The following is a 23,056-nucleotide window of genomic DNA, read 5'->3' on the forward strand; positions in this document are numbered from 1 at the left end:
AGATGTGTTTATGGAACTTTGTGGCACAAAGATATTTTTCTCCTCTTGATCTACAGTGTGTGTGTGTTTCACCAACTTATGCTACGGGAGGACTGCAAAGATCTGTGTTTTGTGCATGGTGGACTATTCTGTTTTAAATGTGTACTATATGGACTTACATCAGCACCCAACGCTTTGCAAAGAATGATGCCTGTGATTCTAAAGAATCAGCCTGGAGTCCAGTGTGTTTGGATGATATTACTGTGTTCGGGAAAACCTCTGAGGAACATAAAAAAATCTCCACACAGCAAAATGATTTTCTAGATGGTCAGCAAGACCATCTTGCAGCCTATACTCTGTCATATGTGAGAATTAAAATGTGACTGCTGATTGCTTGAGCCCACCTGCCCTTATCTTCTACCGACATACAGACAGATGATGACTAAAACGTAGTTTGACTTTTTCACAGCTGTTAAACTAGAACAATTCAAGTGTGCTTGCTTAGCATGCCTGCTTTAGAAAAAGATTGTAGGAACTGCTGACAGTATGGCCACACAATTCCAAATGCTTTGATTCAGCTTTACTCTCTTGCTGTACAGTACACAACATGAGATACTTTAAACGTTGAGTGCCAGATGAACTGCAGCCAAATTTCATACACCGGGTGCATGACACATCAAGCAATTGTCAGAATGAAATAGCATCTACAGAACCTGTCTTGGTGGAAGGAAGGAATGCTGAAGTTGAAGCAGCTATATAGACATGCATTACTTGACAGTTGCACCATTGCCATCTTGTCCTGTCTGGGCTAACATTACAGCCTGTTCCTTTTCCAGATGCAGCATGGGTAAGACTTGCCACTGACATTATAGGTCCATTTGACAATGTGTCAGGCGACACATCCTGAATGCTATGCATCCTGAACGCATACTTCAGTAAATGGCTGGAAGTGGTGTTTACATCACAGGTCACCTCTACTATGATGATCAAGTTCTTCTTGATGGTCTTTAGCAGGGAAGGGTACCAAAAACAATTAGTATTTGATAACAAAACACAATTTACCTCTCTGGAATTAGAAATTTTTCTGATAGAGAGGAGCATTAGACATAGAAGTTCATCTGTGTAGTACCTTCAGCCCTAAGGTTGCAATTGAATGGCACAGTAGAAGTTTGAAAGACAGTCTGAAGGATAGATACATTGGAAAGAAAAGTAGGGACAACTTTCACTATAGTTTTTTACAAATCTATAGAGCTAGGCACCATCCTACAATGTAAAGGTCACCTTCTGAATTATTGCATAGCAGAGAGATGCATACTAAATTTAAATGTTGCTGGATTACAGGGACTTACCTCTGACATATCCATGCAGCCAGGCATAAGACAAACAATTTAACAGAAAAGGCAAAAAATGTAAAATGTTGGGGGGCCAAGGAACAGAAATTCAATTGTGAACCAAGAGTACAAAAACCTAGAATCTTACAAACACAGGTTCACATCTCCACTGAAAATTGTTGGTGGCAGCGGGGAAGGACTACATGATTAAAAGCTATCAGATGGTCAGCTGTGTACAGCTACTCATTTTGTACCTGCTTACCAATAGTGAGGCAAAGGTGTTTCAGATCTTTGATGATCCTGATGATTTTACTTTGCCACTGACAATACAGGATAATCGACAGTCTATTAGGCCTGACAGACATGCTGTCAGCCAGCCACCTCTATGTACTAGAGACTGTTATGTAATAAAGGAAAAGAGGGTTAAGTCTCTTACAACTAGTGTTCAAATTATAGTTACATTACCATTTCTCTTAAGTAATTAGCAAATAAATAAAAACTAAACTCGTGTTAATACACTAACTTGCTACTATTAATTATTATTATTCTGAGATGGGGGAACATGTGGTGTTGCTAGATCCAGAATTGCATGCTGAGAGTTGTAGTCTTTTTGTTTTCAAAACACTTTCTGCTTCCTATTAGTTGAAGAGGGTGCATGATACTACTGGGTTGGGGCGTCTGCTGCGACTGTTTCTGGAGCTGCATGGCGGTTGTCTGGATAAAAAAATATTTTGTTCGATTTCACTCTTTTGGTCTCTCCCTTTTAACCTGTGGAGTAGTGGAAGCAGACTGCAACTGCTGCCACCTCACTGACTTCTTAGGGGCCTCTCTCCCCTCATGCACTGTATAGAGAGCTTGTGCACCTAACTGAGGGTCTGTGAATTCCCCTGGGTGGTTAGATGCATAAGAGTTAGAGACTTATGTCTCTTTGTTGGTCTAGGCTCATATGTTTGTTCAGCAGCCCACACAAGGAGGCTCAAATCAGATTGTGGCTTTTAGGCGCTACTATAATATAAACATGTAATACTAATACTTCTAATAATAGTCTTACCCCAAAATTACTTCTCAAAAGATTTGAGAGAGCACAAATGATTTTTAAAAATAGAACATATAATTTAGAAATGCTGTTTTCCAAGAAGCAAAATTATCTAATCTGTATTATAAAGTGAAATAAAACATTCAAATATTATTTTACAGAAAGCTTCAAAAAACTAATAAAAAGCAGCATTATTTTACTAGAGAAATAATGCAACATGACTTGTGGGGATGGATAATTACTCACCCTCAGCAAGTGTACCCTTATCAATAAGTAGTGCACAAAATACTGCCACCATTTTTAACAAAGATAGTGTAAAATGTCACCAGGCCAATGTGCTTTTATCATACCTGTTGGTTGATCACCTGGTATTTTTTTCTAGGTATCTTGGCTGAGGACCTCTCTGGAGTGCTTTGCCAGGGCTGTGTAGACAATCCCTGAGCATTTGGCACTGAAGTTCAATCCAGTTTTCATTATTAGGGCAATTGGATGCTGATAAGATGCATAAAAAGCAAACACCCCTGTGTTTTAAAAGGTGGCATGCTTTTGTCATGGAGATTGTCATGCTTAGCTCCTGTAAAAGTGTATTTAGCTCTGGGAGAGGATTACGTGCTTATTTGTTTACAGAATCAGGGACACAGTTACAGTTCAACCAATAATTAGCCCCATATTAGAGGCTTGACTTATGCAGGTTTTGTTTGTTGAAAGTGACATGTTCTAGTTTATAAATAAAGTTGACTCCCTACGCTTTCATTACCAAGAAAAAATAAAAATCGATGATCGTCTTCCTCATCTGTAATGGTAGTGCACAGCTTTGTTTCTGCTAAAACTCCAGGTTCCCAAAAATAAATTGAAAATTATATTTTTATATCTAAACTATGTATTTGTATAGCCTGCCAATCAGCATAGTACCCAGGCAATGTGTTTATTTTAATCAAATGCTACATGTCTGTTACTACACAGTTCACAGTGCTGCTTTGAGGTGAATGGGTATGCTTCCCCTTTAAGCAGCATGAAATGTGTGGGAGCAGGGTTACATTGTCTCACAAGTTTATACATTTCTTCAGGGATCCAGCCATTTAAAAATGTTCCCTCACTCAGCCAGAGAAAAGCCGGTCCTCCTCCTTCATTTGCATAAACCTAATTACCCCTCCCAGGAACAAAGACGGGCTTAGGCAGTCCCAGGCACGCAAATTAATTCACGGCAGCTTCCTTTGGGCCAAATTGTGACACCTTACTCATGCTTAGTACCACTCTGTGGGGAAAATTCCACCACTGAATCTGAAGTAGTCACCTTGGATAGAAAACCCTGAAGCTTGTGGAACCCCTGTAGCTCAGTTGGCTGTTTTACTCCAAGTAGGGCTCCACTGTCTGCCAGAGGAGGATGTGCCGAGCGAGTGACTTCTTCATTCGGGTGTGGAATAACTCAGGCATCTGAAAAACACTTACACTCTTCACCACTGATTTTAAAAAGCAGTTTGGGTGTGGTGCAAGAAGCCAGCATCCTATGGGAAACAGGTGGGGAAGGGGAGGGAAGAAAGGGAGAGGGAGGAGGCAAGGGCTAGTAGGAACATTTGGATGAATTATGAATTTCCAGATGTTAGAAATTGTATGAATTGTACCTTGTGCTGAAAACAGAAATCCACATGTGAATCTGATCTTAACCACTTAGGAATTGCGTAACTTCTAGATGCTTAGCTAGCCATTGGGATCCACAAAGTCTGGGTTAGATGCCTCAGCTCTTTATACAATGCATGGGGAAAGACAGGAACCTAAGAATGAGATCCTCAGTTGCCAGTACATGAGGTGGGAAGCCACCCAGCCAGGCAAGGAGCTTACATAAACTAGCCAATGGGGAGATCTGAGGAAAGGGGTGTGTCTGAACCCCACTTGTCTATGGGAGTTAGGTACCCAAATTTGGGCAGGAGGGAGATAGATACCTATCCACACCAACCAAACAATTTGGGGTTGCTTCTCTTTGGCACCCGTAGAGTCCTTCCCCTGCTTGTGGTATATAAGAGTTTCTCCAAACAAAGAAAAATGGTTCTTTCCGTCTCCTTCCTTGAGGACCGGCAGAATCCATTGTTTTTTTGTTTTTTTTTAAGAGTGTTTAATCTCTTAGGCAGTCTCTCAGGCACCCCTTTGGAGCTCGGCTTATCTGCGGTCTTTCATGAGGCAGAAGTTTAGGTGCCTAATAACTTTTACGTGAAAATGTAGGCGCCAAATGAGCTTAGGTGGTTACAGGGTTGGGCAGCAACTGAGTGTGGGGGTTGTGAGTCACATGGGCACCTAAATCCCTTTGTGGATCTGGGCCATAATATGTAACCGTCGCTGCCCAAATAGCGTACAGTCTAAAGACAAGACATAACAGGAGAGGACACGACCAACGCACAGTCTGTAGTGGGAGACAGGTAGAGAGGGTAATGTGTCAAACAGAATGTGTGCAATTCTTAGCATGTCAGTAGCAGTGAACACAACTTGCCTAGCCATGATGATGCAATTCTCCTCTATGCATTCCAACAGTGGTGAATTTTTGAGGAGGGATTTGTCTACCTGAGGGGTCATCTCTCTCCCTGGGCCATATTGCCATGGCTGCGAGTGGCAGAGGTGCTGCAGCTGCATCCTTTTCAGCATAAAACAGGATGGAGGGAGCAGCAGGGCATTCTCTGTGAGAATGCTCAGACTCTGGAACTTGCTCCCACTAAATAGCCCAAATTGGGGACTTCCCAGGCATGCTGCAAAATACAGCTCTTTGAGAGGTTTTTTTGAGGGCCTATGGTATGCTTTTTGTGATTAAAGTGAGAGGTTGTTGGGTGCCTGAGTTTCCATGGAACTGATGGCTGCTGCTGGGATGTAACTGAAATTGTAATTCCTGTATCACCATGTTAGGATGCCAGCTTTGGGCAGGCATCTCTATTAATCTAAATAAATTAAAATACCTATATCAGTATTTTCCAAATCAGAAGAAAACTTGAGCTTCTATTTTCATGTGTTCTTTTGAGAATCCCTTCAGTTACCTAAATCTCCAAGTGAATATTACTGCAAATTAGGATGCATCTATGCAACAAATCTCAGTGAAAAGGTAATAGTATTGCTTATTGATATTAAATGCAGTATAAAAACTATATCTAACTACATATATAACTACACAATAGAACTCTGCAATGAGCTGTCTTTTCGCATGTTTACTACTGCCCTCTGCTGGATAGAATATATCAGGCCTATTCAAGCACTTGCCACCTCCTTCTTCTGGTTGAGTGAGTACAGCTGCTCCTTAGGTCAATGGAGGATGTTTCTGAAGTGGAAAAACTTGAGTGGTAACCCAATGCTGCATGCATATATTCTGTTACCATTGTGTCTGTACACTGTCAGGGTAATATTTTTCATAAAATGGCCTATATTGTTGGTATTAATTGAATCTCATATGAGGCTGGATGAGATTGGTAATGAATTATAAACTATAAGGCCACTAGTGCAAACCCATCCCAGCTCAATGGCACTGAAAAGCTATTGTAATCTGATTGCTGCCTGGTCGTCTAAACTTTTTCTGATCACAATAAAATAATAAATAAATACAAAAAACCCTTATCTAATCAACACCCATAGTCGCAGTCCCAGAGGCCATGCACTGAATACTGAAGATGGTGACTCCTTTGACGCAAGGTTGTGGCACGTTGGCAAGGCTTGCACTTTCCTGGACTGTCCCTGTAGAAAACGTGAGGAATTCAGTTTCCAAAACTGTTGTGTTGTCTTTATCTTTATTCAACTCATTTGTAAGTCTTAAAAAGTGGGGGAATCACCGAACACAATTGCTTTGCTTGAATGAGCACTGGAGGTTAACCAGGTTAAACAAAAAACCTGCCAACAAATGGTGGAATAAAAATTCATCTCTTCTGCTTCCACACAGCTGCCTTATTTTGTAAACCTATCTACTAAAAAGCATTTGTGCTTCACATTTTTCTATCAGTGAGATACAGTTCTATACCCAGGTGTCTTTGAACTTCTCTTTTCCCTTTTTAACCTTCAATATCAATGTCCCTAACTAAATAATTGAGAACATTTTATTTCCTTATTTTGGTCTCCATTAACCTTTCCCGTACCTCAAAGATTTACTATCTATTCTTTGCTTGCCACTGACTGGAATATATTTGTCATTTGACCACTGCGAGAGCTGTTGAGGGGCAGGGGGAGAATTCCCTTCTCTCAAAAATTCTGAGGTTTCAACATTTTGGTTTCATTCTGCATTGGAAATGAGGCCTTGCCAATTTTATTGGCAAAAATATGAGTGAGTGAGAGGGAGAGCCCTCCCCCTCCTCCCCCACCCCAACAATAGCCTAGTGGCTTGGCACTCACTTGGGATGTAAGGAGATGAAAACATGCAACATTTTACAAATAACACCCTGCATGGCTCTGTAGTTGATGAAATCCTACTGCGAAAATATATTACATGATACAGCAAATACATTATACGATTAATTAGACTGGTATTTGCTAAATGCTGAGAGCCAATAAATGCAAAGCAGAGAAGCTGTGTGAGGCTTTGACGTGTAGAGTTGAAAGTCTGAATTGTGACCTGACAAAAGACAAACTGAACTTTTTTCTCTGTACTACTTCATTCTTTTACACCCTGTGTCACAGCCTTATCCTGCTGTCATTGAAGTCAATGGCAAAACACCCATTGGCTTTTATGGGAACAGATTCTGGCTTTTAGAGATTCAGCAGTGGAGTTTATCTTGCTCTACCCATAGGCCAATTTCTGGCTCCCTGTTTCATCTGCAATGCAAAGAAAGTGCAAAGCCACCTTAACCATCTGCTTGGAGATTCCCTTGGTGTGAGGGAATTCCCAGGTAGAATAGCAGTCCCTACATCCTCCCTTCTGGTGCCAGTCTAGAGGGCATGTCAGAAGTATATGGTGGAAAAGGGGTACCATCAAAAATAGCCACATCCTGGAGACTCCCAGCTGGCAGAACCATCTCTTGGGAGCAGTTGCCAGATTCTACAAGTTACAACAGCTCTGAAGTTGCTCAAAAGAGAGCAAAGAACTGCATCAAGAAGAAGCAACTTGCCAGTTAATCATTGTTTCTTCAGCATCATGTGTGAGATAGAGTTTGCAAACATGGCCAAGGAATTAGATTTAAATGTTTTTTGTAATGATTTTAATAGGATATTGAAATGCTATTGTAAATTAAAATCCTTACAGCTTCTCCTCAAACATAAGATGGTATGCGTTATATTCCTGGAAAGCAACTTTGGTAAACTGAAAAATAACAGGATTTATTCTGGAATATAAGATTTTTTTTATATTCATGGGTTTGCTTGTGTCAAGACAGCTCCTTGAATGGTGTCTTTTTTGAGTAACTGATTTAAATACATTTTTGGTTCCATAGGTCTTTGGCCATTTATAAACTGTTGAGTTTATCCATGATGTACTGAATAGGTTTCGTCAACCCTTAAATTAAATTATTTATCCATGTATAAATTGTCTTAGTTATGATACACTAAAACAGGACTTGCCATTAATTTTGGAAATAAGATATGCTGGTCTCCTGCAAAGGTAGACCCACTCTCGAATGTGTAATATCTATCAAAACTCTCCACAGAGAGACAGTGTAACTATAGTTTTTCTGTTTTGTTGGGTTCACCCCTTCTTTAATAATAAAATAATTATAATTAAGAGTTGTGATTATTTTGCTCTTCTCTAACTGAGAGATCCCCTAAGGCATAGCAAAGAAACACCCCTCAATTGGCATTGAGAGACCATTGGGTTTGTTTCGTCTGGAGAGGAGAAAACTGAGAGGGGACATAACAGTTTTCAAGTACATGAAAGGTTCTTACAAGGAGGAGAGAGAAAAATTGTTCTCTTTGACCTCTAAGGATAGGACAAGAAGCAATGGGCTTAAATTGCAGCCAGGGTGATTTGGGTTGGACATTAGGAAAAACTTCCTAACTGTTAGGATAGTTAAGCAGTGGAATAAAGTGCCTAGGGAGCTTGTGGAATCTCCATCACTGGAGATTTTTTAAGAGCAGGTCAGACAAACACCTGTCAGGGATGGTAGATAATACTTAGTCCTGTCATGAGTGCAGGGTACTTGACTAGAAGACATCTCGAGGTCCCTTCCAGTCCTACAATTCTATGATTGTTAAGATTTGGCCTGCTATTTCTTGTTTCTCTAGACTATCATTTTTTTGTAATTTTGGGGCCAGGGAATTACTTGAGGCTCAAGAACTGAAAACTCCTTTTTATCCCATATAGTCCAAATCTAGGAAATCTACAAAATATATTTTGCCTCTATTTATCTGTATGGAGATCACTAATACCTTATGAGATCAAGCCCATAGAACAAATAAAAGATCTTTCTGAAGATCATGGAGAAATTACTTTTTCAGTGCGCTATTGAATGACCTTCGGATCCTAATAGTCTAGAAGTAGCTGGAGAAGCTCCAAGACTTAGAATGTTTAAATGTATATGACATATTTATGTTAGTCTCTAAGGTGCCACAAGTACTACTATTTCTTAGAGCACTGATGTTTCATCACAGTTCTATTACTGTTGTATCCCCCAGTCCCTCTGCTAGCGGTTTTTTACACTTTAATTTTTATCAGGAGACTTTGCATCAGTGTAATATTCCTTAGAAGTCTAGCATACACAGTTTAGCTGCTTATGGTTTCATAATGCTGCCAGAAGTGAAAAATACATGACATTTAATCCTTAGTCTTCAATTTATGAAAATGTGATTATTAAGGAAAATGAGCAAACCATAAGAGTTTATTCTTTTATATGATCAGCTATGTTGATCTCAGATTATCATCTTAATCTGAGGATTATTTTGGCTGCATCTTTTTAATAGAGATCCTCAGAAACCTTGCCAACAACAAATAACTTTACATTGTATCTGCACCACCTTCGCCTGGGGGCAACTATAACTCCAAAAGGCAGTACATATTGGCACATGGGAGGCATTTTTAGTCCAATGTATAATTGTCAATTTTTACTCCCCAGTAGATTCCCAGATGTCAGTCTATTAAACTTGTTCTTACATTAGGTGGAATAATTGACATATAACAGATTGCTTATGCAAAGACAAGTGATCTATATGTATGTATTGCAAAGGAATACCTGAGGATAGATATACGTTCTTAAGTGTGAAGCTTCCAGTACTTATATGGTGATTATGATTACATGGGCTTGAGACATTCTTTGGAAGATTTCCAGAAAGAGAGGAGTGTCTTACACCTCAAATCCCTATGGCATTTTGGAATAGTTTTAATCCTACTTTCATATCTTTCATTCTCTCTCTCCTACCAGTCATCTGTGACATCAGAAGGTGCGCACCTATCCATGTGAGGGGAAAAAGGAAAGAACAGAGCAAATCCTCAGCTGTAACAGAGCTCTGCTCAGCACAGCTGAAGAGAGGTAAAGCAAAGTTCGCTTTAAGCCACCTCTTAGCTCTTTCAGTCTCTGGTGGTGCTTCAGGACTGCTTTAAATTCTTCCAGTTTGTACCAACAGGCTGTTACGGTGGCTGGGCTTTGCCAGAGCATAGCGCACTCTGGTGACACCCATCCCTCACAAACCCGACCCCTCTGGCAAGGGGCTGGGAGTGGAGTGGCTGAGAGCCAGCACTGTCAGCTCCTCACTAGCTGGGAATACACTCGTCCTGGGGAAATCCTCATCTGCTCCATTACGGCAGCTTTCTGGTCCTTTTTGTCCACTGGCACAGCAGGTGCGGATAGTGGCGTGTGTGGAACAGGGGTCAGAATCTAGCTCTGAATATTTATGAAAATGTGTTTGGTATCAGCTTTTACACATCAGACTTCTGTGATGAGAGAAACAGTTACGCTTTTAGCTGTGCAGTAATGTATGAAATAATGGAATGAAGATTATTTATCCAAGATGTGTGTACGTGTGTGACCCGAAGCACCCCATATTCACACTCTACATGCTATTGTAGTAATCTTTGTACAAAATAAGCCTTGTGAGGTATCATTTGAAAACCAATAATTTGCTGGTCAATAATATCATGGTGAAATGTATGTAGCAACATTATTGTAAAGTTATGAATCCCCCCATGTGATGTTACTTGTTCAAAACCAGACAGCCCCACTGAGGCAAAAGTTGTTAAACAAGCCTATCCTAAACAAAGGAACTTACATTTAAGTAGTAAACAGACCCATCAAGCTAACAAGTGGGAAAGCAAGCCTCACACTAACAAGTAGGGGAGAAGACAGCATGGTATCTTACACCAAGCAGGAAAAAGAGGCTTGGTCTGGGTTTTACTTTTCAGAAGAATTCATTTACTGGTCTATAAGGATGGGGCTGAACCTCAAGTGACAATCAACTGATTGTATACAATATTACTGTAGTATAAAAGCATAGAGTGAGGTCTGTTCTGAAAGCTAATTGCACGCTGGTGATTAATATCATTGTGAATTGTATGCATTAACACTACTGGAGGAATTATGCATACTCATATTATGTCTTAAACAATGGCTGTACAGTCTGCTCAGACAGGAGTGAACGTCACAGCTCTCTACCTGTCTCCTATGTAAATTAAGCCTGGTGGAATCAGAAACAATGGAAGCCTTATTTACACAGAAATCATAAAGGGGGATGGAAAGCCCACAAAATGGGAAGAACAGCATGAGGTCATCCTGCCTCTTGAAACAAGTTCATTGAACTTTGTATGATATAAGCAAGGAAAGAAGCCATCTTTGGCATCCATCACTTGACAGACACAAGGGAACAGAGCCCTTGCAAGCTGAGATAGATGGGTCCATCAACCAAGGGAGCGGTGGGGTCTCTGGAACTGTATATAGATGAGAAACCTCTGTAGGCCAAGATCTTTCACCTAAGACAATGAGGGAAATCAGCACCTTGTACTTTTGTGGAAGGCGCTGACTGAGGGAAAGTCAGCCAGGGCTGGAAAAAAGAATGACTGGTGAGAAAAACCATCTTGAACAAAGCCTGTATCTTGGTAGATTAAATTTTAGAAGCATATTTTGTTTTGTTTTATTTGTAACTCTTTATATCTTAATTCTTTGAAGAACTTGAACTCACTTAATCCTATGTATATTTTGTTATAAATGTATTTCATTTTATAAACCAAGTCAGTGCTATGTTTAAAAGGAAGTGTGTAGTTACCTCCAAGTAACTTAATATGATGTAATGTGGTTTTGTGTCATTAGAGAAACAAATGAACCATATTATTTCTCTGAACCAAGACTGGTGAAAGCAGAGTGGGGCGGTGAACAGCCTGCTGAGTTTAGAGCAGCTGAACCAGGACATTAGCAAACACAGACATTAGAAGATAAGCACCTATCCCTGTGAGAGGAAAAAGGAAAGAATGGAGCAGATCCTCAGCTGTAACAGAGCTCTGCTCAGCACAGCTGAAGAGAGGTAAAGCAAAGTTCGCTTTAAGCCACCTCTTAGCTCTTTCAGTCTCTGGTGGTGCTTCAGGACTGCTTTAAATTCTTCCAGTTTGTACCAACAGGCTGTTACAGTGGCTGGGCTTTGCCAGAGCATAGCGCACTCTGGTGACACCCATGCCTCACAAACGCAACCCCTCTGTGAAGGGGCTGGGAATGGAGTGGCTGGGAGCCAGCGCTGTCAGCTCCTCATGCTGGTAGATGGGTTGTGAGCATCCCAGGTTGGGATCTACAACCGCAAAGCATTGTGAGGCACCCAAGGTTACAGAGCAGGCAGTGACTCAACCCCTCACTAGTTGGGATTGCACCCCAGAACGTAACAATGTTCACTTTTTGCAAATACAGTGATCACACAGAAGGGGACTGTGGCAGCCAAAAAGCAGGTGTGTGGCTTTGTTGTGCTTTGACAAACATGGAACATGTCATAAAATTGTTCAACACCCAACACCTCCTTAATTACATATAGACTTAATGTAACATGGGGTCCAGCACATGAGCTACATAATTTTTGTCCTTTCAGTGAGATCTTTGGTAAATCTTGGCCAGAATACTCCATGGTGACACTATCTTTTGCATTATTTGTTGTGACTATGTTCTTCTAGCACTAACATGCTTCAGCTAATATTAGTCCCAGTGAGGATTACTTTCTGTGAAAATCCAAGGTAGAGAACAGTAAGTAAGAGGCACAGTCTTTAGTGCCCAAAACAATTCTGCCTCTGTAAGCATATGCTTGAATCTAGAACAGATATAGCTTATTCTATTAGATGAACTCCCATTATGTGTTTAAGCAGCACAGAACTAGAAACTAGGGCTGGTTGAAAGTTTTCTGTCAGAACTTCACAAAATTGTCTTCAAATTTTGTTAGGGAACCAAAATATTATCGACTAAAATTGAAAAATATTCACAATTTCAGTTTGCTTTTTTTGACAGTCTAAAGTTCCTATGGAATAAATTAACACTTTCTGACCAGCTCTACTGGAAACCCATGCCTCAGCAAGATGCAGACTGTACGTAAGTGAGGGATTCATTTTAATTTCTCCATTTTTGTCTAGTAACCCATTGAACTCTCAGAAAGTAGAATTTAACTTCAAATAATGTCTGTGTGATAAACAGCTAGGGTTCAGTTGTGGCATTTAGCCACAACACAAGTTGTAGCAATGAAGGGAGTGGTGCACTCCGGCAGGAGCTCTCTAAGGCATTGGGACTTTTAAGCAGGCACAGTGACTTCAGAGCAACCTGGCATGCGGGGAACATCTGTGGGGAAGGATGTAGGGTGTATTCCCCTCAATGGCTGGCCAGCCATGCTCAAAGTGGACATGGACCTTTTGCAGAGGCTGTCACTGATGGTCCTAAGTACTCCTTGCATTCCCTGAAGGCAAAGACTTCCCTAGTGTCTGGTCGCCTTGTGGACAGCACAAAGCAGCAGAAGCTTATTTTGCCTTTCTTGTATTCCTGAACAGGGACAGAGCACAGGTAGATCTAAAGCTACAAACTCTTCTCTAGAACTCACTCCATAGTCATAATTGAATGTTTTCATATTTTCAAAGAGATAACTATCCCCCTGAAAGTAAATGTCTAGCTTAATGTTGTAGGCCTGATTTTTAGAACTGCTGAATATCTCAGTACCTGTGATAATGAGGCCGTAAATGTCCTAGACTGGAAACTCAACATTTGAGATCCAAAATTAGTGGGCATCTTTGAAGCAGCAAAAACTTTTCTCTAGGCCAAAGGAAAATTAAACAACTGAAGCCAAAATACTGCATTTGGAAAATTAAAATAACTTAAAAGCCTCAAAATAGTTCTAAAAGCTAGAACATATTCACATTTTTTGCTTTCTGGAATATTTATACAGGGCAAAAGTCTAGCATTGCTTAGTATTCTAACTTAAACATGTTTTGTGTGAGTTGCCTAACTGCCTCCCTCTGTCCATAATCTATACAGGTGTAAAAAAATAAATATGTAGATGGAGAAAACTACAAGGCCACCTATTCCCTCTCCTCCATTACAGAACCAGCACTTAGTTTTCCTGAATGGGAGTCATAAATGTTTGTGGTGATCATCTTCACAGCAATATCCTGGCTAGTATGTATGTTGCGTTGCCCTCTACTGGATGAAGTGTTCATTGTTTTATGATTGTCTTGCCAGGAGAAGCTAGTGTAGTCTAAAAAGGTTATATAAGCCTCATTTCTACTGATAGCTAAAGGTGATTCTCCATTAGCTCACATTGTACAGGCCTGCTTGTTTGACAAAAAGACTGAGAATCCTAACGCTGCATATAGAGTATGAGGTTAGGTCAGGGTGAGCTCAGGAAGAGTAGTCCGGTGATTAGGGTGCTAATTTGGGATTTAAGAGAGATGTTCAATTCCCTTCTCTGCCACACCTTCCTGCTTGACTTCAGGCAAGTCATGTAAGCAGTAAAATGAGGATAATAATACTTCCCTATCCACTGGAGAGTGGTGAGGAAAAATACATTAGTTTGTGAGAAGCTCAAATACTTCAGCACTGGGGACCATATGAGTACATAAGATTGTTGTTGTTTGCATGAAAGAGTCATGAAACTTTTGATATTAACATCCAACTGTTGAATTTAATTCCAGTTACTCTGCAGTGCACTTAAAGGTGATCACCCTTAGCTGGAGGAATTATCTAAATCCCTACAAGTCAGAGGTGGGTGATTTGGTTAGAGGTTAGTGATTTGGGGGGAGGGGGTTAACACCAAGGCATAATACAGGCTAGGCAGCATCCCAGGAGAATCTAATGGTGAATGATAGATTCTGTAGGATGTAATACAATTCTATTAGCAAACTGTAGAATTTTCACAAGTATTTTCCCACTTCTTGATGCAACCCACATGTAAACCTTAGAGGGGACTCTAGTTTTAAGTGTTTTGATTAAATGAGGAAGGTGTTTGGAGGGAAAGTGCATATAACTGTGAAAAGTCTTTATTCCACTCCTATCTTCAGAGACCCATACCTTCCACATAAGAATACATTGCAAAGACTCTCGTTTGTGAACACTTCCATGATTTTCTTCCCAAGATAAATGTTTAGGATTAGTTTCCCTCCTCATACATGAGTCATTGGAACATTCACCTTAAGAAATCTTGATAATTGGTCTCAACAGAAGTCAGTACTTGTTTCTGCAAAATCATTTAGGGTCAGATTCTGATACACTGGTTCCCAATGATTCCACAAGTTGTTCCATTAAGGTGAATAGAATTATTTGTTAAGCAGGGTACTACTTGACATGAATAAAAGGTATAATAATTTGGCTCTTCAAAACAACAAATTATTAAATAAATAATGCACCCAAACCTGCATTTCCACTTAATGAAATATTGACTACAAATTTTCCAATTCACTCTGTTTCCTTATTCTTGGGTATGATTGTCATTCCTTACAGTTCTGGGTCAAGACATTCTAAAATGACCAGTTGAGATCAGAATACAGTGAGGATCAGCTAACTAAATTCTATTTAAGTCAATATGGAGTAAAGATAAAAGTTAATACATCAGCCTGACTGAAATGTATTAATATTCTTTTGTTTCAGCCACTCATTGGCACAAAGGCTAATAAACAGAGTAAGGCAGTGTTTCCCAGTAAACTAATCTGGGAAGGCATAGGGTAAAGAAGAGGAACAGCAATATGTGAAAAGGTTTCAAAGTGGTAGCTGTGTTAGTCTGTATCAGCACAAACTACTAGGAGTCCTTGTGGCACCTTAGAGACTAACAAATTTATTTGGGCATAAGCTTTTGAGGGCTAGAAACCACTTCATCAGATGCATGGAGTGGAAAATACAGGAGCAGGTATAAATACATGAAAAGATGTGAGTTGCCTTACCAAGTGTGAGGTCAGTCTAACAAGACAAATCAATTAACAGCAGGATACCAAGGGAGGAAAAATAACTTTTGAAGTGGTAATGAGAGTGGCCCATTTCAGACAGTTGACAAGAAGGTGTGAGTAACAGTATGGGGAAATTAGTATTGGGGAAATTAGGTTTAGGTTTTGTAATGACGCAAGCACTCCCAGTCTTTATTCAGGCCTAATCTGATGGTGTCCAGTTTGCAAATTCATTCTAGTTCTGCAGTTTCACGTTGGAGTCTGGTTTTGAAGTGTTTTTGTTGAAAAATTGCCACTTTTAGGTCTGTTATTGAGTGACCAGGGAGATTTGAAGTGTTCTCCTACTGGTTTTTGAATGTTATGATTCCTGATGTCAGATTTGTGTCCATTTATTCTTTTGCATAGAGACTGTCCAATTTGGCCAATGTACATGGCAGAGGGGCATTGCTGGCACATGATGGCAAACATCACATTGGTAGATGTGCAGGTGAATGAGCCCCTGATGGTGTGGCTGTGTTTAGGTCCTATGATGGTGTCCCTTGAATAGATATGTGGACAGAGTTGGCACCGGGGTTTGTTGCAAGGTTTGGTTCCAGGGTTGGTGTTTTTGTTGTGTGGTGTGTAGTTACTGGTGAGTATTTGCTTCAGGTTGGGGGGCTGTCTGTAAGCAAGGACTGGCCTGTCCCCCAGGGTCTGTGAGAGTGAGGGATCGTCCTTCAGGATAGGTTGTAGATCCTTGATGATGCGCTGGAGAGGTTTTAGTTGGGGGCTGTAGGTGATGGCTAGTGGCATTCTGTAACTTTCTTTGTTGGGCCTGTCTTGTAGTAGGTGACTTCTGGGTCTGTCAATCTGTTTCTTCACTTCACCAGGTGGGTACTGTAGTTTTAAGAATGCTTGATAGAGATCCTGTAGGTGTTTGTCTCTGTCTGAGGGATCAGAGCAAATGCGGTTGTATCTTAGAGTTTGGCTGTAGACAATGGATCGTGTGATGTGGTCTGGATGAAAGCTAGAGACATGTAGGTAAGTATAGCAGTCAGTAGGTTTCCGGTATAAGGTGGTGTTTATGTGACCATCGCTGGTTATCAATGTAGTGTCTAGGAAGTGGACTGGTCCAGGACTGGTCCAGGCTGAGGTTGATGGTGGGGTAGAAATTGTTGAAATCTTGATGGAATTCCTCAAGGGCCTCCTTCCCATGGGTCCAGATGATGAAGATGTCATCAATGTAGCGCAAGTAGAGTAGGGGTTTAAGGGGATAAGAGCTGAGGAAGCGTTGTTCTAAGTCAGCCATAAAAATGTTGGCATACTGTGGGGCCATGCGGGTACCCATAGCAGTCCTGCTGACTTGAAGGTATAAATTGTCTCCAAATCTGAAATAGTTGTGGGTGAGGACAAAGTCACAAAGCCACCAGGTTTGCCGTGATGGTATCGGGGATGCTATTCCTGAGGGCTAGAGGGAGAAAGTACAGGTTCCACCTCTTGGGAGCAGCAGACAACAAAGAAAACAGATACACCCAATGTAAAACAGCAAAAATAAAAGGAAAGAGGAAAAAAAAGAGAAAAACACACAAAAAAGAAAACCAAGATAAAGATGAAAAAGAAACAAACAAATACAAGAGAGAAAAAATAGACAGAGCAATGTAAAGGTGATGGTAACTGTGCCAAGGCATGAGAGGAGGAGACGTAACAAGAGTCACCAGTAAATTAATGGCTTGATCTTGCAGTTGTTCCATATGCTAAACACTCAGTTGATCAGTGTGACACTGCTGCAAATGTGTCTGTCCTAGAACAAACTTTTGTGGTGTGTCTAGATTGGCATTTACAAACAGATAGAGGAAACTAACCTATTAACTAAGTTAACAATTCTGTGCTAGAAGTTCCCTTGTAGTTTCCTTGATTGTAGCCCCCCTATATAACTGAAGAAGTGTCAATATTTAAAAATGTGTACAGAGGAGAGTAACAATGACCATAATAAGAAGTCTCTCTTTTACATTTGTAATACAATTGCTGGCCTTAAATAATTGGTACTGGTTGTTAGTAACTCTTGCTTTTATTTGATCCCTGTATCAGGCCCATAGAAATAGTCTGGAAAAATAACTAGTCAAAGATCTTTTTCTACACTGGTAAAAAGGCTTAAAACTTAAAAACATGTCTGAAGTATTAGGAATCGAGTTTGTAGAAAAAAATGGAAATTTTCAACTAGTTCTCTGGTAGTCAGAAATATACTGAATTTTTCTTTGCAAATTTTATGTAAAATTTCATAGAATCATAGAATATCAGGGTTGGAAGGGACCTCAGGAGGTCATCTAGTCCAACCCCCTGCTCAAAGCAGAACCAATACCCAACTAAATCATCCCAGCCAGGGCTTTGTCAAGCCTGACCTTAAAAATATCTAAGGAAGGAGATTCCACCACCTCCCTAGGTAATGCATTCCAGTGTTTCACCAACCTCCTAGTGAAAAAGTTTTTCCTAATATCCAACCTAAACCTCCCCCACTGCAACTTGAGACCATTACTCCTTGTTCTGTCATCAGCTACCATTGAGAACAGTCTAGATCCATCCTCTTTGGAACCCCCTTTCAGGTAGTTGAAAGCAGCTATCAAATCCCCCCTCATTCTTCTCTTCTGCAGACTAAATAATCCCAGTTCCCTCCCAAAAATTTGACCTTTTACTTAGGAAGCTAGGAGTAAATATGAAACCTGGGTACAAATACTTCCTGCAAAAGGTAACAAATAGCTAGAGTAGTGATGTTGGAATACAGTTGAAGCAGTTGAGTCTTGCCTTAGCAGTTTGAAGGGCACGGCGAAAAAGCAGATAGCGTGAGGTGAGATAAGCCAAGAAAAGGCACAAATGTTGGGCATGGTGCTGTTTAGCTCTTCCTCCTATTGTCATGTTTTCTTAAGAATGAAAATAAGGCTAGGTTGAAAATAAATCTAGTTCTTCAATTATCAAACAAAGCATGATCTATTCAGAGTACAAAATCCAAGATAATAAACAGAACAAGTAACAGTAGTTCAGTCAATATCAAAGACAGACCGTATACTAGAACGAAGACAACATGATATAAAAGGGCAACAGCAAGTCTGCAAGCTGGGTAGAAAGTTGAGGTTTGTTTCCTCAGCTGTCTGAAGCCTGAGCTCCGTTTAAATGACAGAATTTTCATGTCTCTGGATTTCAATTAGACTGTGCCAATGGACAAGTGGGGAAGAGAATATTAATGGTACAGATGAGACCCATGGTGGGAATTAGATAAGCCGACAAAACTCAGTAATTGTTTGTTTAGGTTATAGCACATTAAACACTTACTTTGAAAGTGGAGATTAAGAGGTTAAAAAGGCCACTGCAAATATTATTTAGCATTTAAGGGATTTCTTTCTTCCCTACTTATTCTTGCACAGACAAAGCTAATGTTTTTTTGTGTGTCTTATCAGTATCTTACCACATTTATGTGTGCACGTTTACTCATGCATTGTCACTAGGGGAGGTCGTGTCTCGTGTATGTTTAATATGCTCATATCATCCTAACTTATGATTCATCAGTCGTGAAGAAAGAAATTAACCACGCAGCTCCTCTCTTTCCCGCTTTGCATTTTCACAAGGTTAGCACTCTAAACACACCCAATAAGAGGCTGTGTCTCTCTTTTCCTTTAGTCGTCTGCCAGTTTCATCTCAAATTAGATGCATCAACCGAAGAAGGTACCACTTTCGTGCAATTGCCCTGTTTGCATTTCATCACCTGAGATAAAACAGACTACTAACAAGGAAGATCAAACACAACCCCATAGAAGAGGGTGGATAGGGCTTTGCAGCTGAGCTCTACATAACAGGCTCTTCAATGCACATGGAGCTGACAAGTGAAAGGCTAAATAAGGAAACAACCCCACCCTCCTCCCCACTCTATCTTGCTTCAGTCGTTCTAGCTGCTGCTCGGCTGGTGCAGCGGCCGCACAAGTCACATTTCAGCTCCTCTCTCCCTCCTCCCCTTTTCAGTGCAAACTTCTTTGAACACGTTGGGCAGGGGTGCGAACTGGTGGCAGGGACGATTGCGGTGGCCTGTCCGGACAGACCAGCGAGAGGGATGCCCGGAGGGGAGCAGCTGCAAGGGACAATCGGACCCCCAGGGGGCTGCTGCTGCCCCGAGAGGCTCGCTGGGGGCAGGGGGCCGCACAGGGGGCCCGTGCTGTGCCCCCGGCGAGGTCTGCGGCTGCTGCGAAGGAGATGAGGGGCAAGGAGGTTGGGCTTTGCTCCTGGGCGCTCCCTGCCACTCCTCGGAAGTGCCCCGCGCGGGGTGGGGTGCCTGGCGCTGCAGGGCAGCGGACCAAAGCATTCTCTGCGGCGGGGGAACCCTGGGCAAGCGCCTCCCTTGCCCGGGGCTGGCTGACGAGCGCGCGGGAGCCGCCGCTGCGGCAGCGCGCGGACTCCCAGCCCTCGCGCCGGCCGGCCGGCGGAGAGGCAAGCTCTGCGATTCCGCCTCCCCCGCCTCTGGGGGGAGGGGGAGCGCGCGCCAGCTGTGTGTGCGCGCGCGCACACTCTCCTCCTCCTGCCGCCCCCCCGTTCCAGCAGCCTCGCGCTGCTCCTCCTCGCGCACATAGCACTCCGGAGCGGCTCCTCTTCGCAGCGCCGCTGCAGTCTGGCTGCTTGGCTCCAAGTTTCCCCATCTTCAACATCCTCCTCTCTGGTGACTAGCGCACGGGGGGACTCCCCCTCGCCCACCCCTTCTTGGAGCGCCTCCTGCTGCTGCTCTCAGGTAGGGACCCCGTCGCCTCTCTTCTTGCGCTGCTGGGCATGCCCCCACCCCCGGAAAGTCTGAGTGTCTTCGAGGGGAGATGGAGAAGGGAGGGGGGGCTCCGACAGTGGCCCCCTCCCTTAACCTCAGACAAGACAAGCACCCGGCGTTGCATTAGCTAAGCTCCTTGTATTCTGCAACTTTGACCTGCACTGTGGTTGTCCCTTTTTGCTTTTTGATGTGAGTCTATGGCCATTATTATTATTTTTTGAACGGCTGTCCAGCATGTTCCGCGTTTGACAGCGGCTGCACCGGTTGGTTCACAGTCATGCCATTGAACCTCTGCAAATGGGCATGATGATTATTTTTGGGGTGAGTGGGTTGCGGAGTATTGTAGTGAACCGAGGAATGATTAAGAACTGATTATTTGTTTGGTCTTGTCGGGGCGTTCATATTACAGAAAAAAACAAGCATCTGATGCATTTGCTTACATGCCACTTTTGATTATGAATTACATACTTGTACAAAGCAGGATCCTTGCAAAAGATGGAGCTATAAGTTGCTAGTAAGGGAAAGTGCTTCAGGAATTCAGTGTTTTCTCATCTCCATTGAAGTGGCATGTATTTTTCCTTTGGTTAAGTTGAAAGCCTTGCTTGGTGGAGACTCGCTGTAGCTCTGAGTGGGTTTGTATTTTTCTTGCATGGTTAGGTTTTGCAAAGAGCAGCTATGAAGGGGAAACTGACACTCTACAAGATGCAGTTGGGTCTTCTCGTTTTATTGGTGGGGGTGCCAACAAGGTGAGCACAACGTTTCTTATTGCTGTTCAACAGAAACGCATATTGTGTTTTGATCTGCTCCTAGTCGTTTCCTGTAAGGGGTGATAAAAGCTAGCAGGGGATAATATTTCATAAAAAGTCTTGGTTAGTTGTTTTAATACAATATTTGGCAGATTCTAGATCAAGTGCAGTGACCGAAAGAGTTCTGGGGACAATGTCAAGTTAATTACTTACCTTAAACAATTTGCTACACCGGTGACTTCACATTTTTAATTCAACCATTTGAAAGACAAAAAATACACCCTTAAATATTTTCTTTGTAATATTCTGAGTTGTAAGAGATGTATTGGAATCAGTATGCCACTGCCAATTTACACCATAAGTTAATCACATAGAACAACAGTGTAGGCAAAGTAATTGTTGTGAAGTCAAATAGCAAACTACAATTTCTAAAATAATGTTGGCATTTTTGAGTATGGGCTTGTCCTTTTTTTTTTTTTTTTTTTTCTTTGGTCAACACAACAGACCCCAGAAATGATATTTAAGCTTTCAACCTCTAGGTGGAGATAGCATACAACTTCACAGACCCCATAAAATAAAAGAATAGCCTGGTTGATTAATCAATTTTTCATGTTGTTTAGAGATCTTCATTTCTAAAGTGACAACATACCAGAAAGTAATTTTAAACATAATTAGTTTAGTGTTGCCTACGCTCCCTAAACATGCAATTAATTGTAATTTGTAACTTCATTTTACTTGTTTCAACTGTGATGCCAGTATGTTTTCTGGGTAATATGATTTTCAAAATTATAGGGGCCTCATATGGCTGAAAATCCCTTCATTTACTTTGGTCTGGTACAATTACCTGGTGGTTATCTCTCAGTGACTAGAATTACCTAATTTTTAAAAATAGGTCATCTATCTTACTTTGCACCCAAACATGGTGCAGTATTAGTTAAATCACAATGAGCTGAATCCTGTAGTCCTTACTCACATGAATAATCCCATTGATATCAAAGAGACAGTTTGCTTAATTAAGGGCTTTCATGTGAATAAGACTTGTAGGATTACATCGTAAGGTGATATAACTATCTAAACTGGGGTTTTCAATCACATCTTGACTTAAAAAACTATTCTGTTTTTACAAGAGTAATATGAAAGGCAGATATTCATACTATCGAAGTATAGGTGAAGAAAAAACAGCAATAGTTTTGATTTCCACACAGAGCTTTTAATCTTATTTTACATGTGACATCTAGGTGTTTGGTTTGTAAATTAACTGATTATCCTTGATTATAAGGGTAGTATCTTGGAAACCACGGACTGCAATAATTTAAATTTAAATACTTCCTCCATGATGTTTAATTGTAGGGTGAAAGGAAAATCCTTTCTTTGTTAATTTTTAGGTTGTTTTGGCATAAATTTAAAGATGTCACCTGATTACTTTTGCTGTAGATCAGACAAAATGTGTTAATTTTACATAGTACAAATTGTTCAATCAAAATTCCTTGATCAACACTGCAGTTGCAGAAGATAAGCACACAGAAAAAAGAAAAAATCTGAAAGATAAAAATACTTGCAGATTTTTGAAAAATAGTATAAACTGGTAATGCATCTAACATGTTGTTTTACTGCCCTAATGCTCTACACAGGTATTAAATAAAGATGGTGTTCTGATATAATTTATTTCACATAAATGATGCTTAAAATTTGGTTACACAAGAACATTTCAATATGAAGGCTCTATATAGGAGAAACAATTAAAGGTATATAAAGCCATGGTTTGGGTTTCCACACCCAGATGATATGTTCAGCACCATTCTTGACTGGACAGCAGAATCATATTTCATTGGATTTATTGCTGTTTTCCAAGAAGAAATGATCAGTGAAGAGAATTGGGTCTCTTTCTTCACCAAGGAAGTCTGATAAATTTAGATGATCTATATA

At 41.0% G+C, this 23,056-nt stretch overlaps 1 protein-coding gene across 8 annotated transcripts in view; it reads left to right on the forward strand.

Annotated features, from left to right (window-relative positions):
• Positions 1–23,056, forward strand: part of GABRA2 (gamma-aminobutyric acid type A receptor subunit alpha2) — a 349,612-nt gene that overhangs the window by 249,341 nt on the left and 77,215 nt on the right. For 5 of the 8 annotated variants that reach the window (XM_074951469.1, XM_074951470.1, XM_074951467.1 and 2 more), the window contains one exon: positions 21,042–21,130. In XM_074951469.1, coding sequence (XP_074807570.1) covers positions 21,042–21,130 — 89 coding nt within the window. Of the gene's footprint in view, positions 1–20,171; positions 20,355–20,672; positions 20,706–21,041; positions 21,131–23,056 lie in introns of those variants that run through there. The other 3 variants (XM_074951476.1, XM_074951473.1, XM_074951474.1) reach the window with 3 other exon arrangements.

This window comes from Natator depressus, chromosome 4, assembly GCF_965152275.1.
Source record: "Natator depressus isolate rNatDep1 chromosome 4, rNatDep2.hap1, whole genome shotgun sequence".
NCBI lineage: Eukaryota > Metazoa > Chordata > Testudines > Cheloniidae > Natator > Natator depressus.